We start from the raw sequence: 15990 nt of genomic DNA on the forward strand, positions 1-15990 counted from the left end.
ATATGACGTTTGAACACCCGAGGGGCGCATAGCACCGAGGCGATTAAAGTTAGTAATAAGAGAACTTTCAAACTTGGATAGTGATTCGACTATGTGAGGTGTTTAACTTGTTCCATCCCAAGGACAACTCATTGGAAAGTGCATTTACCTGCATTGGTCTTATAGGAACTTAGGACATGCATACTGAGCAATTGGACAGAGATTGGGTGCCAATAGGCCTGAGACCTAATGACGTCACACTTTGTTTACATGTGCGCTTTCCTATGTGGTAGACGGTCGATCCCCACTTTGTCTGGCGTCCCGACTTCGCAACCATAGGAGAGCGCATATGTAAACAAAGCCATTGCGTCATTAGGTCTCAGGTCTATTGAATGAGTTGGGCCTCAAAACGAGAGTTGGGATAGTGCGGGTTAAGTTTGTTAATACATTTGTAAACTTCACACATTCTGTTATAATGCCAGCGAAGAGGGAGTGCAGTCCATGAGAGGGCCTCATGAAGTTCAGCTATAATTGTATGTGTCCTATAATCAGCAGTGAGGATTAATCTAGCGAGGCGATTGTGCAATTTCATAAGCCTCTCAGTATTACCGTTTGAACAACCGGACCACGCAACGCTACAGTAATCGAATAAAGGCAAGACCATGACACTACTATACTAAGCATTTTAAATGTGGAATGGAGGCAAGGTTTAGCAGAACGTAGAAGAAAACCAATTTTATTGAAAATTTTCTTAGCGATGAAGTTAATTTGAGCAGACTAGGATAGACATTCGTCCAACATTACACTGTAAACCTTGACGCGTGTGATAGTCGCTGACGAGTGAGGAGCATGAATTTAGTTTTGCTAACGTTAAGGGTAAGCTTGTGTTCATGTAACTATTGCTCACTTGTTCCAGGCCTGTGACCATGTCCTTGATAAATGCTGAAGAAGTGCCGCTGAACATAATTATTGTATCATCTGCATTTATTTTGCACCGAGGAACGGTAATGCTTGTTGGGAAGGAGTTAATATAAACAGTAAAAAGCAAGGGCCCCAGGATCGAACCCTGAGGTACCCTAACATTGGCTAAATCAGAGAGAGCACCGTCTACGTGTGTGGCTTGGATTCAAAGTAAGATTCAAACCATCTCAGGTCGAGGCCCACGACCCGGTAGCCAGTCTGCAATTTTGACAACAAGATTTCATGGTCAACAGTGTCAAAGCTAGGCCGTTTTTAGGTCCACAAGAGAATAGCACCTGTCACACTACCTGCATCCATGTTGTGCAAAATAAAATCAGCAACATCCAGAACTATTGTTTGGGTACATGCTGTGGTCTGAACCCCCGCCCGATTGCTGATCTGCAAAGAAATTTTTCTTACCAAGAAAATCGCGAAGTTGGTTATTTACAGCCTTTTTCACAGAACTTTAGATACAAGAGGGAGCTGAGATGGGTCTGTTGTTTGTGACATGATCACGATCACCACCTTTGAAAATTGGAGTGACTCTGGCTGTTTTCCATTTCTGTGAGACGATACCTGAAAACAAAGATTTGTTGCTTAGGTATGTAAGCGATGGGCATATGGCTGGACATGCAGCTTTTAGTACCTTGATTGACATACCGTCAGTGCATGTTGCAACAGACGGATCCATTTTAAGTTCATCTGTTTTTTAACAAAGGCGACTGTTATGGAAGAAAAAGCAAAGTTATCTGCATTATATCCAGAGTGCCAACTGATGGGTATATAGTTAAACTGATTGGTCGTCCCGAAGCGCACTATTATAGCGAGCTCAGCACCTATATTGACAAAGAAGGATTTAAAGTTATTGCTAAGGAGAGCTTGTTCAAACAAGATGGTAAGGGAGTGTTGTTTTTTCTTAAACCTCGCTTCCTTAGCCAGGGTCCACAATTTCTTGAAGTTTCTCTGGCTGTTGTTGATTTCACTTTCACAATAATTTCTTTTTAGGAATTTTGCCAAATTATTGGCTTGATTTCGCAATTGCTTATCAACAAGCCAATCCTCGTGTTTCGAGGTCTTTTGAACTTTAGCCCTCATGGCATCCCGTTTACGACCCAACTCAAGCATTTGTTTTGTCACCCAAAAGGCCATATATTTCTTCTTTGGCGAATTTTCCGATATGGCTCATGTCCATTGCAGGCTTCATTAAACACTATTTTGTTCCCACATGTCCCGAACTTCATCGATATCATCTGTGTGGTTTGAATAAGTTCCCAAGACACATCAAACAACTCATTTAAAAACTGATTTTCGTCAGAGTGTTAAAAGTTTCTTATTTCGGAAACCTTGGGAGGAACTTTAATATGTACATTTGTTTTCCTGTTAGGCAAAACCATCGAGTGATCATTTAGCCAGAGAGGGAAGACATTTGAGACAGTAATTTTGTCTGGGTGTGAGAAGAAAACAAGATCAATATGTGCTGGAGGTTGGTGTGACTCTTGTTGGACTGTACTGTCAATCGGTTGTTTAACTTGAAGTTCACAACAGAAATCGTCAATGTTTGAACGCTCTGCATCATCAAACATAAATTAAGGTTAAAGTCACCAACCATGAGCAATTCCTGGTACCCTAAAGTAATTTGATTCATCACGTTTGTAAGATTAGGCAGATGTTCACATCGTTTGTATGGGAGGTAAATAACACCTAAAACAATCGGGTTAGAGTTTTTCTGTTTAACCTGTATCCAGCGAGATTCGATGTCACTGTGAATGTCTGACATATTGCGATAAGGAATGGAGTAAGAGGTGTAACATGCAACTCCACCGTGCTGGTTTGTGTGCCCTCACAATCATTACGAATTACAGTGCAACCTTCGATGTTAATTTCAGCATCATCGATACGACTATGGGGCCAAGTTTCACTAAGGGTGAGTAGGTGGATAGGGTGCTCTGCCAAAAAGAGACGCAAGTGTTCAATTTTTGGAAAGAGGCTTTGCACATTTAAATGTGCAATTTTCAACCCTCGGATATGTTGGAGCTGGTCGAGCTTGGCATTTTTCTCTTTGCTGGGCATTTTGTGCGAATACTCTGCATTGGTATTATTTTGAATGTTCGAGCCACGCTATACCCTCAATATCACCCTTTACCAGTATATCTTATGTTGTTTTATTAAACACGTGTGTAACATATGATCTTTAAAAAAAAAAAAATTCTTGAAAGGGGATTCTTGAAAAGTGTATTTTAAGTCCATCAGCAATGGTATCAAGTCAAGAGACGCAAAAATGTGCTGAATGTTCCACAGGTTAGTTGTTTTACACCCCACGTAAGATTTTATGCAATTTTGTTGTTTTCAACGAACAAATGCACCAAAGGAATATAATTATGATCCTACATGTATAATTCCAAGTTGGAGGCAAAACATCTAAAATGTGAGACTTTTTAGGATGGTCGAGAAATACATCAAGTACAGCAAATTAAGGAGGGCCAGCTTATTGATGTGAATCAAAGCAAACTAATGCTTAACATCGCCCTTTTAAGTAAAAACAACAACAACAACAACAAATGTGTAGCTAATATTTTCGTCCAAAAGATATCTGCTCGCTGACAATGACTGAGGAAAATTAGAGTAGAATAAGACAACTGTTATTTTGATTTGGAACCGTGGAAGATGACGTAGAGGTTGTGCATTATAGTTTTGATCATCTTCAAAAATGATGACGAAAGATTTACCCACAGCAGTTAGATTGTTGCAATAGGCCATAATTTTTAGTGTACACGGTTGCTGAGCTTGCTCTAAGGGCGTCAATTGGGTAAAACTAGACGTGAATGCCGAGTTATTGATGAAGGTTTAGAAGTTTGCTGCTATTGAAGAATTACATTTTTGCAAAGTTAAAAAAAAATTATATGGCATTTCGCTGCACACTATTTCGACATGACTTGCGTTAGTACATGTTATTACACAGCACACAAAATGAGTTGAACAAGTATTTGCAAATGGTTCCATTTTTCAATTTGCTTAGGTTTGTTAACAACCCCTTCACTTTTGCGAAACGCACTTCCAGTCGAACTTGTTTCATACTGGATTCAAAAACAGGCCCGAATGTGCTCTGCAGGCAATCCCTTTCGTTTGGGGCACTGAACTGCTTGAAGAAATCTCCTTGGGGTAAAACTTTCACACTGTTTTTAAAGTTGTTAAACCAAGTATGAAACAATAATGCTTCGAATGCGGAGACATTTCCGTCTTTTGGAGATGCCTGCCATTCAGAAGCCTTTAGGATAGCAGTCTCTAGGAATGGATGACGTCTCTCGAACCTCATAAATGAAAGATCGAATGAATTCTGCTTCTCACTTCCCCAAACTAGAGTATTTATCAACGAGAGATCGAGTTGTCGCAAGAGGATAACATCTGCGTCAATGTACACCCCACCCCATTGGAATAGTACCGCCAGTTTTGCAAAGTCTTCTTCGTTTAAACCGGATCCAAATCTCCGGAAATGTTTGATATCAATTTTGTTTTTCATTATGTTATTAACAATGTTGGCACTGAGGCCGTGTACTTCAATTGTGTAACCGGACTCTGTTAATACATCAAACTGGCCTGTCTGTAAGTTATCACTATGAATGATAATCCTAGCATGCGGATAATGATAAAATATCGATTCGATGGTTCGCCATTTTGGCCAGTCCAGGCTTGTAAGGTTTCTGGTACGGTTCAGGATTAAATGGAACACTAATTGATTCGGCGTGTTTGTGGCGGGAGGTGATAGGGGTAGCAGGCCAAATTTACGAGCGCTATCGTACAAAACTAGGTCCTGTCGAATCACATTCCAGTCCGTGGCCCGAAGGCGCATGCGCATGCTTACGTCGGGGTTCGGCGGGGGCTTTCTCCAGTTGAAATCACGCAGCCATTGCGCAATCGATTCTTGAGACATATTGAAGGCATCTATAGTGTGGAAGAGAGTCGTAAGTCCCGTCACACGGGGCGACACTTTCAAACCACGTTCTGCGCCTCCCCCGGGCATGCGATTGAAATTGATGAAAATAACCGGTGTTCCCATGGCAACACAAGGTAGTGCGCAATGGACGCGTTGCGTAATAACCACACGTGCCTTGGAGTATTTTTGTATCAAATTGTATGCTGCTTGAAAACGTCCCTTGTTGGTAGATTTGCCGCCACCCTTACCTTTATAATGCATGACACGAATCGCTCTCCGTTTAATATCCGGGGGGAGAAGGGCAGCAAAAGCTTTCTCCACGTCGACCAAGAATATTTGGCCTGAACGCTTGTCTTCAATGTTGGGAGTTTGGATGAGGAGTGTTAGGCAGCCAGAAAGGAAGGCTTCAACGTTGTTTTGCTTCAGAAACTCCAGAGTGTCAGAATCCCTGCATCCTATTGGTTCTTTAGATTGAAGGTATTTGATATATTTTGTGAACATTGGCCTGACTCGATTATGAATATGCACAGACAGCGTGATGGGGTCGATGTTACGCGGTGGGGGCCAAGTCATCCCTGCATCTCCATACCACGCGTTGAAAAACATCCGGATATGAGTATCCCTCTTTGCTTTATTAAAGTTATCTCTATCAACAAAACGGTCAACGAAAGGTAAGAATTGTATCCCAGGGAAACTTTGTACCTCATCCCCAACATTTGCGCGCTTAAATCGCCTTGCTCTGCTTGCGTACGAAAGTGTTCCGAAATGGCGTCTTCTTGCATCAACTACAGAAATCCTTTCGAGTTCAGTTTCTATGTGGGTGGGACAACAGTCTCCAGACATGCAATATCGGTGAAGCATGTTACCGACCAATCTCTGAAAATCAAACTTCTGCAACGAGCGCGGTTTTCCATTGGTAATATTCCGAGAGTATTCGCGACAAAACGCTTTGGTAAGATTCGCAATGAAAGCGCTGTGCACTGGAAACCGAGACACACTGAGAACTCCATGTGTTTTAGTTTGTGTGAGGTTTGTCCCAATACTAACCCAAGCCTCTTGGTGCCCTGGGATAGTGAACTCGCCGTGTTTGATCGAGGGATCGAAATGAATGCCACCATGATGCCATAACAGAGCTAACCTCACTGCCTCGTACACGTGATCTTCAAAGTCAACACCTGTCAGGATCTTGTGGATTGGATGTCGGGCTAACCAGAGCTCCAGAGGGGTCTTCTTAAAGATCTCTGGTAGCACTAGAAATTCCCCTGTAATCTCTGGGTTATGTGTATCTTGCACTGCCTTCATACACTGGGAGGTACCGCAGAATACCTTCACGGTCATACCGGGATTCCTATCCAAAAAAGCTTCAATGTTTTCTACAACATTGTATGGAATCGGTCGTTCATATACCCAAGCTGTAGTGATGACTTCTCTCGGTTGGTATTGTGTAAGTTGCATTTGTAATTGGTTCATGAGTGCATCAGATCGAAAGAATCCCACGAACCAACAAAATGACGAAATACCAAAGATGATGATGGCAGGAGAGAAACATCGCCGCATTTTCATTATCTGCATGAAAATGCGGCCTCCTTGATTATTATAATGTCCACTGAAGATGACCAAGAGACCAGTGACTGTCCAGAATGTAAACGGTGTAGAGAAGACAATCATATTTGCCAGAATAACAAACATTCTCTTCGAGAGGTTCAACATGGCATGTTCCACAGGACTAAATGCTTGGAGCACCATTATGGAGGCGGCGTTGTAGATGAAGTGGAAGGTGGCAGAGGTGAAACTCTCCAAACGAGGCAGTTTATCTAAGCTGCTCATACTCATGATCGCAAATGGAAGCAGAATCAGGACGTTCAAGTTAGAAACCACTGCAATTTTTTGAAGAGGATCATCCCAAGACTGACCCAACTTCTTCAGGTAGATGTTCCGTATCGGGAAAGCGATGTTAGAAATAACAGCAGCACCAAGTCCCCAAATATTGAAGGACACCTCGCCTGAGATAAACAGACATGTGCCCACCACCATGACGATGATTGAGAACAGCACGTTGCGGGTCAAGTTACCACTGTTCTTGTAAAACAGCAGTGCGAACACAAAGGTGAAGATTGGTTCACATGATTTGATGACTTGAGTTAGACTCGAACTGACTGCAGCAAAAGATGCGTTAGTGGCCAGATTTCCCACTAGGTTGCCAGTCACTGCAAGTAGCATGTGTTTGGGATTGATACTTTCTTTGGGAAAGACTGACTTGCGACGGAATACAAGGAGCCACGTGTTGGCTAACAGCGCCCCAAAGAGGTGTTGTAGCATTGTCAATTCAATCCACCTGAGATCCTTTAAGGCCGCTGTTCCTGTCCAAGTGGCCAGACTGTCAGTGGCGTCAGGCTTGATGCCACTCGCTGCTTTCTTTGATGATATAGTGGCAACCATGTTGGCAATCCACCAAACTGCCACAAACAGTACCACTGTAGCCATGCTGCTTCTCGTCGTGGAGTTGCGTAAGCTGTATACCTGCACAGCAGGGGATAAAAGACCCAAAAGAAAAGAATGGCACAAGTGAAAATAAGTGAGAAGATCACCCAAAGTAAAACAAAAAATAATAAATAATAAAGAAAAATTACCCTTATCATAAATCGAGAACATAGAGATAATTATTATAAGCCCTATGCAAACTTTAACTATCGACATCTTTGAGGAAGCCTCCACATTACGTTATACATCATCGGGTCAGCTGAGAATTTTCGACCAATCAACGGCCGGGCTAGGCGTCATTTCTTATCAAAATAAATTCACAACTTAGGCCTATATAAAGTCGTCAAAGATTGGTTGACGCACGGTGCTAGCGTTGCAATACGTATGCCCACACCATCCGCCCGTTTTTGAAAAGTGGGCTTCACCGAATTAAAGCTCCACTTATTAAAACATGTTAACAATAAGCCCCACTTTCCTTTTTCTTTGGTTGAGATTACTTGGAGCAATTGGGATATTATGTTGGCTTCAAACCATCCTGGTCATTAAAATAATTAATTGTTCACAAAAATGCACCCCGTCAATGTACAACTTCATTGTAAAAATATATAAAGCCCTCAGTTGACACACAGAAGTCTACAAAATAATCTCTGTTAGTCAGGTGGCATATGGTCGGAATCATGCCCGACTGGTCCAAAGCACCAAGCTTGGCAGATTCATTTGGGAAGGGTGCCTTTGCATAAATCGTTAATTATATTAGATTAGATTAGATTGAACTTTATTATCCCTCACGAGGGAAATTAAAAGTGCCTTGACAGAGAAACGGGTTATAAAAACATACAATCATTAATTAAAAAGATGTAATATGCAATATAGTTACCACAAACTTATATAAATCCAGTAATTACATGTAAAAAAAAAAAACTACTACATATATAAACATTATTACATTACGTCAATGAGGGATCAGAGTCAGCCACACGACAGCTTATCGTTCCAGTTGCTCATTGTACCATTTGATAGTTGCTGGAACGAATGAGCTGCCGTATCGCCGTGTCCTGATCCTTCGTTGTAAAAAGTGATTACTCCTGGAGTTGGTTTGGAAGTTGGAATGTAACGGGTGATGTGAGTCGGAAAGAACTGTCTTAATGTTATTGCACATAAGAGACCTGTATAATGCCTCTGGAGACTCTTGTTGTAAACCAATAGCTTTACTGGCTTGCTTAACTATTTTGTCTAACTTAATCCGATCCTGGCACCTCATATTTCCGTAAAAACAAACAAGACAGAAAGTGAGAATACTCTGTACAATGGACTGGTAAAACAGTTGTAAAATAGTTGTATCAACGTGAAAAGACTTGAGTTTGCGCAGAAAAACACAAACGCCTTGCAGCTTGTTATATTTTGACTAGGTGCGTCAGATTTCAATTGGTCATCAATTTCAGTTCCCAAGTAGTTGTATGTACAGACACTGCTTCCACACATTCGCATTTAATGATAGCTGGTGTAATTGGAGATTTATTTTTCCTAAAATCAATTACCATCTCTTAGGCCAAAAAAAATAAGTCTCCGGTTTCTGGTATGGAGCTTGTCCAAAAAGTGGTGCAGCGACGCGGCTTTTTTTTTTTTTTTTACCTGACTTTTTTGCTTCAAATGTCGGCTGATGACTGCAAATGGTGCCCGACTAAACTTAGTGCAAATATATGGGAGTCCAGAGAGGCCGCATAAAGCTTATTCTCGATCATAACCCCATCTTAAAACACTTTAAAATTGTGCAGTAGCAGGATTCCAGTCAAACCAGTGAGTTTGGCGGTTTTGAGACATCATCTTTCCGTTGAAAAAAAACTTTTTCATTTTGCCGACGCGCATGGCTACGGCGACGTGCGCGCATACCAGAAACCGGAGACTTTTTTTTTTTGGCCTAAAATATGCTAAAAGTGAATGATGTAAATCTTACAGAATAGAAACTCGAAATTTGGCCATTTAAATTGTTGTATCTCCGAAGGGCAAACACCTATGAGCCTGATTCAAACGCCATTGATTTTGTTGTGTAATTTGCTTTTCAGTGATACAAAACTTGAGATTGCTTTCTTTAATAAATAATATTCGCCGGACTCCCTACAATAGGAAACCCATTGCAAGCTGTACATTTATAAGCAAGGCACTCCAAAACTCAGTGAATTCAATTAAAAAGATGTTAAAACTCCAACATAATCTTAGCCTTGATTTAGTGATTTATATTTTATTTAAAACGTATTTTGATAGCTGGCCTCAGCCTCGGCCTTGGCCTCGGAGGTGGTGGCCTCGGCCTCGGCCTTGGCCTCGGAGGTTGTGGCCTCGGCCTCGGCCTCGGCCTCGGAGGTTGTGGCCTCGACTACAACACTGTTTAAGATACTAATAATCAATTACAAAAACTCTTTTGCCATAGAATTTGAACTTTTCTCTCGAACTTAAAAACAACATCTCACAATACCACATACTGTTTGCATGTTAAAACAAAGTGTCAATGTGACTACCCAAAATCCATGATTTTAGCCTAAAAAACATGTCTTTTGACCAAAATAAGGTTTTTTGACCCACAAAATCACCCTTTACTATATTCCATTCCCATGATATACCACTCAAATGAAAGAGCTTGCTGTCCCCTTTAATTTGATACCACATTTGTTGTTGTGATGCTTGTAGTTCTGAAGATTATTATCAATTTATATATTTTCATGTAATAATTAGCTGATGACGTCATAATGACGTCATACACGCCCTTCCCATCATCAAACTTTTTGCGTCTGTCTTTTTTTTCGAAAAGGTATACCATGGAGATGCTTTGGTGACAAATTGTGCTTTTGTCCACATGTGTCACGATTTTTTCACTAAGGTGCCTCACTATTAGCAATGTAAGTACAGCATCCTCTGCACTCCTCTGAGAACGGTAAACAAACTGGTACTCATCTAGAGAATCGGTGACAAAAGGCAATAATCTCTTCAATACAATTTTTTTCAAACGCTTCATTTTCCAATACCTGCCGTTTAGAATATTTATTCAAATATTTTGGTATATTTCTATTTTTAATTTTTTTTTTAAACATATATTTGTGGGGACTCTACTTAAACATCCTCACCTCAGTAACATTTTCTAAAGCATATCAGAGACCCGATGATTATGAGGACATAATAAAGATAAAAAATGGCTACAATTTTACCCTAAAATTGCGCGCATTTACTTTTTCCTCAGATATCATCAAGTAGTCTCGCCAAACGTCAGTATTGAAGAACTTCAAATTCACAAAGTTACTTACTGGCACAGTTACCCTTACAAAAAATAAATGGGAAATCATGTATAAAATGATAGCATCTTGATATTTAGCCCAAAACTCAAAAAAGGGGAAATATGAGGTGTCCGTAAATTGCGCTAAAAATTAGGCGAATGGTTGCCTAACGTGGGGGACTTGAACATATTCAAGGAAATCCCCCAAAATAAGAGATTATTGTTGTTTAAAATAATTATGTCTAAGCCAAAACGTTTTCTTACCGACAATTTTGGGAATTTCCTTGAACTTGTTCATGTCTCCCACGTAAGGCAACCTACTTTTTAGCCCAATTTACGGACACCTCGTTTTTCCTACGTTTTTGTTTTCCGGGCTGAATATCACAATGTAATCGAGGTTCACGTGATTTTCCATAAAGTTTCAATAGGGTAACTGTGCAATTAAGCAACTTGGTGAATTTGAAGCTCATCAATACTGAGGTCTGGTAAGGCTTCTTGATGATTTCTGGAGACAAGGTAAATGCGCGCAACTTATAAAGGGTATAATAGTAGCCATTTTGGATCGTCATTACTTTGTCCTCATAATAATTCAGTCAATTTTATGCTCTAGAAAATGTTATGGAAGTAAGGATGTGTATGTAGAATCAGCAAAATATACTTTTCAAAATATCAAAAAATCAAAAATACACCAAATATGGGAACAAATAATACACGGCAGGTAGGCTATCTACGATTTATGCAAATTAGGCCCCTTCCTAAAATAATTTCAGGTGTCAACCCTTCTAAATTCTTCTCTAGGGCTATAAGAAGCTATCTGCCAAGTGTGGTACTTTTGACCTGTCGGCCACGATGTTGTCAAAAATTGGGAGTAAGCCACCTGACTATGTGGTAACGCAGAATAGGCCCTGTTAGTACATAAAAATGCGCCCCATCAATGTACAATGTCATGGGAAAATGCAAATCGCACTTTGTTGTCGCACAGAACAATCTACGAATCTATGCACTTTTACATAGCCCTTGCAATAGCAATTACCTAAGATGAATTCTGTCAGAAATAACAGGGACATTTGTAGCAGTGTGATTCGGCTTGCAGTTCGACGTACGGACGTTTATTATGCCCCACACCATTCACTGCATAATCAACCTATCGCGGTAGAATCGCGTCAACGCAGCTTGTGAAATATTGTCCAATTACGTGATATAGGACGTTATTTCAACCAGTCAGATAGAGGTCACTTTTATGACCTCACACAGACGCAATAAGTTGGTCAGGTTTTGACGTCTAAATAACTTGCACTTACATGTAGTTTCAACCATAATACTGACCTTAATTCAAGCAATTGGTAAGACTGCATGACGTCATAACTTGACCATATGTTACGGACGTTAGATTTTCAAAAAGTTACACTTTCAACCATGCCCGGACCCCCAAAACAACGCCGGAATCGGTCGGAATCTGACGTTGGCGGATAGACGTTAAACCGACCAAATATACCTGCCGTGTTTCTCTACATTTCAGAGTACTAAAAAGTTATCAAACAGTACCTGGTTTGTAGGGTAAAATTATGAACCTGGACCCTGTCAATATTCCTTCATCAGCAAGGGTAGTTTTACCAGCTCTCCACGCCACTCCAGTTGTACATGCACGTCATCATAGGCCTAGCGTGATGTTCTGGCGGACCAAGGTGGCTGATTGCTGGCGTCCATACAAGTGCACATGCAAAATCAGCACGTAACGACTTGTCCAGTTAGGAGGTCAAACAACTTTGCAAACAAAGAAGTCATTGATGGGAACTTGGCCATGCATGGCTGCGGATATGCTGCTGGCATATATAGGCCTTCTTCTTCCATTGAGTACATCCCTCCATAATGGAGTATTGTCGCCTATACAGGGTGGTAAAAAAAAAAAGACTCCAACTTTTGACAGCAATTTTCACCTACTTTAATGAACTTATTTTCAATATTTGTTCACATAGTAGTAAAGTATGGGCCTTTAACTATGCATGGTGACAAAAGATTAGTGAAAGTCGCACACATAGTGATATCATGCTAATTTGAATACATAACACCAAAATCAGTCTTGTCCACGGGTTATTCTATGTAAATTTGACGTTTTCGTAGTTCATAAAAATTGAAAAAACCTTCCCACCAAAATATATTTTGTCATGGTAACTTTTTTTGAAGCTGTCCAATTATTCATGTCAGTGTTAAGATCATCTACTCAATGAGCTGTCGGCTTAAGTTCATTGTTGCATAACATTACATAACATAACAATCAAATGCCATGCCCTTTCAAATAAAGCTCCGATAGCTGAGTTCAGTCAAGCGAAGGGAATGAATACCTCCATGGACAAACAGGTTTCGCACATGAAATGTTCAAATTAACATAGCTCAACGACAAAATGTGCAAATGCAACGATTTGTTTCGTCACATTGGCTTAAAGGCCAGTACATTAATAGCTACTAATCGACAGTTAAAAATAATTTTTAAAAATAAGTGAAAATTGCTGTCAAATGTGGGTGTCCTTTTTTTAACCACCCTGTAGAGGCCAAAAAGAAAAATATTTGTGTTTGTATTTTCTCACAAAACACGTACCATGTCGCCTTGCGGGCAGACATGTAAGGAATTAAGTGCAGAGAGGCCAAGGCTTGGGGCAATAGGGTGCATATGTTCCCCAATACCTATTCCTCAATACCTACTCCGAGTGTTAAAGCATTAAATATATTTTCTTTGGGTTAGCCAAAGCGAGAATTTACATTTGAATTGAGTCAGCGGAGTGTGACATTAAGTACGGTATGGTTGAACAGGCGTGTTTAAGTCACTGACCGAATTCACCAGCAAGCAGTACGCACGTCAAATTTGTGTGTGTTCTTTTTTCGTGCCTAATTTTCGATAGAGCAACCATGTCCTCAAATGAACAATCTTCTTCTGCACAAGAAGCGCCTGTCTCCCTGAAACTTGTCGGAGATACCATCAAAGCAGCATTGGGAGATTTCAAAGGGTATTTGGATACCTCGCTCGCCTCATTCAAAAAAGACAGCGAGCGTAAGTAACAGACGACGTCGGAACAAGTACAGCAGCTGAAGCGAGCTTCGGAGCTGAGCTTTCGCTTCAAAGGAAACAAAACCCAATATGATTTCAATGCAGATATTGTAGAGAAATTAGGAAGGGCAGAAAATTGTCTCAAAGAAGACGACGGTGGGTCAGCAAAATCCCTGGTGACAGAGGTCATTGCAGATGTAAAAACGCGAAACAAGCTGATAAGACTAGTAGCCGATAAATCTGACGCAGGTTAGTGGATGGACAGAGTATAATAATATATTGTCATTCAAATGCTTTGTAATTAGCTCAGCCTTTTTCCTTTGTACTTGCCAAGCTTGGAATACCTGAGCTGATGATGAGTTTAAACTTAGCTTATTATTCAGCAAATACAAATAGTAGAAATTGTTTTTATAAAGCAATGCCTATAGAGGCATACTGCGAATTCTGTAAGATGTATTCAAGAGAGCCTAATGGGCTTTTGGTGACAATCTTTACGAAACAATTAGCATAAAACGAGAATTGCATTGACAGATTAGACACTAAAGATTCACCGATGCGTAAAGTACATTTCTTTAACCTATATCGCTATACCCTTCTTACAGGCTGGACAGCTGTAGATGAATACCTCAGTGACGAGCTCGCTAGTGACTCCGAGGATGACAAAAGAATCAGACAAGCTCAAGCACGGGCGGTACGGAAAAAACGCCTTCAGAAAAGCAGTCAGCTTGCGAACAAGCGTCAACGTCAAAATGCTACAGTGGAGCAGTTTTCTCCTTCTACTTCTGGCACTAGGCTTTTTCGAAGCTTTCAGCCAAACCGTAGATTCATGCCTGGGGCTACCTCAGCTTGGAGCGCAGGACCCAAGCCAACGGACTTGTGCTTCGCCTGCGGGAAACCAGGTCATTGGAGACGCAACTGTGGATAGCAAAGGCAGGCAGTGGTGGGAGGAACTAGAACCAGCAGGGGGTAGTACAACTCAGCCCCGACAGTGGTGAATCAGACGACTCACATAGTGAAGCAGAAAATGTAAATACAGAACATTATTGCTCAATTCCAAATACAAAAGGTAGCAATAACAATTTACATTTTAATCTTTATAATGAGAAGAACAACTTTTTAAAAATTCCCAAATCAGACAGAACAAGAGATCGTGATGCTTATTAACAGGCAACTATAAACCAATCTGGGCATGCTATCAATTCTATCACGAAGGCCCCCTTATAAATAGCGAAAGCATTGTGCTAGCTTTTGTTCAGATAATCCGTCACAAGGCAATTGCTTTGTACAATAGCGTGCACAATGGTTCCAACATTGAAGGGGTCCTCGCGAGTGTGTGGTGATCCCGTGCGCGGACAGCCGTGTGGTTGCGAACGCGAAAGCGTGCCGGTTGTCAAGCAAAGCTTATCCGATTACGCGTACGCACTTAAACGCTGTAACAGAGCAGTGTTGTAGTCGAGTACTTTTTTCTGAGTCATCGCGTACTTGCGTAAGAACGAAAATTATAACGACGCCAAGATTTACCTACCTACATCCGATGTATTCTAGATTTAGTCGGGTTGGCTTGAATACAGTTCCTATCAAGAGTCATTTAAGATTTGTTTGTAAATGAGAATTGGTCCTTCAAGTTTCATAAATGTTCATCTTTGTACGAGTGCTCCGAGTTCCACTAGTCCACATGTATTTTAGATTTTCGGAAGTGTCGCAGAGCGGACCCTTGCGCCGCTCTACTCAGACCAAAAACCAAGGAATAACTCAAAAGAACAGAGGACTCAACACAGGACTTATCAATCACAAAATTAAACTATTTATTACGAGAAAGAAATAAACCACAATTAATTATATACATCCGTTTGATTACCGGCCAAAATTATGTTCACAGTTTGTGTCCCCAGAATGTTTTAGTGTTCGCGTTACTTTGCCCCATTACAAACAACGTAAATCTGACACAGCTCTATTTATTACAATATAAGTATGACACAGCTCTATCAATTAAGACATGAGCATTTGGGTCCGGCTTGAGCGTCGCCGTGGGACGATTCCCCCAGGAACATGAGAGCTGGAGAACCCGGTCTGCTACAGAGGTAGGCCCCCTACGCACCGACCGTCGGAGTGTAGGTGGAGGTTCCCGTCACGTCCAACTTCAGTGAAAGTAAAGGACAGTGGCTGCCCCGCTAGCCATCGTAGGGTAGGATTACGGGAAGCCCTGTAATATCCATTAGGGCATTCTGATAAACATGCGAGTTGGACCAACGTTTTACATTAAGAAAATACACAGGTTATAAGTTGTTGAAATATTACAACTTCAAACAATGAACACGGTTTTCACTTTAAATG

General features: G+C 40.9%; 2 protein-coding genes across 2 annotated transcripts; one reads left to right on the forward strand and one right to left on the reverse strand.

The window, feature by feature from the left end:
• LOC119741803 lies at positions 1-12365 on the reverse strand. The gene is made up of 2 exons (XM_038217701.1): positions 12159-12365; positions 1-7390 (listed from the first exon to the last, which is right to left on the reverse strand). Exon 2 carries the CDS (start codon positions 7352-7354, stop codon positions 3878-3880), a length of 3477 nt encoding a protein of 1158 aa, XP_038073629.1. The 5' UTR covers positions 7355-7390; positions 12159-12365; the 3' UTR covers positions 1-3877.
• Positions 12366-13667: 1302 nt separating this feature from the next.
• Positions 13668-14916, forward strand: LOC119741284 (the record flags this gene model as incomplete). Its single annotated transcript, XM_038217038.1, has 2 exons — positions 13668-13905; positions 14259-14916. Coding segments are annotated over 2 exons (561 nt in total), but the record flags the coding sequence as incomplete, so codon positions are not given.
• Positions 14917-15990: the final 1074 nt, after the last annotated feature.

This window comes from Patiria miniata, unplaced genomic scaffold, assembly GCF_015706575.1.
Source record: "Patiria miniata isolate m_02_andy unplaced genomic scaffold, ASM1570657v1 HiC_scaffold_5, whole genome shotgun sequence".
In the NCBI taxonomy this organism is placed as follows: Eukaryota; Metazoa; Echinodermata; class Asteroidea; order Valvatida; family Asterinidae; genus Patiria; species Patiria miniata.

Excerpts from the sequence above, each read along its gene's own strand:
- LOC119741803 (XM_038217701.1), bottom strand. The coding sequence starts at position 7,354 with ATGGCTACAGTGGTACTGTTTGTGGCAGTTTGGTGGATTGCCAACATG.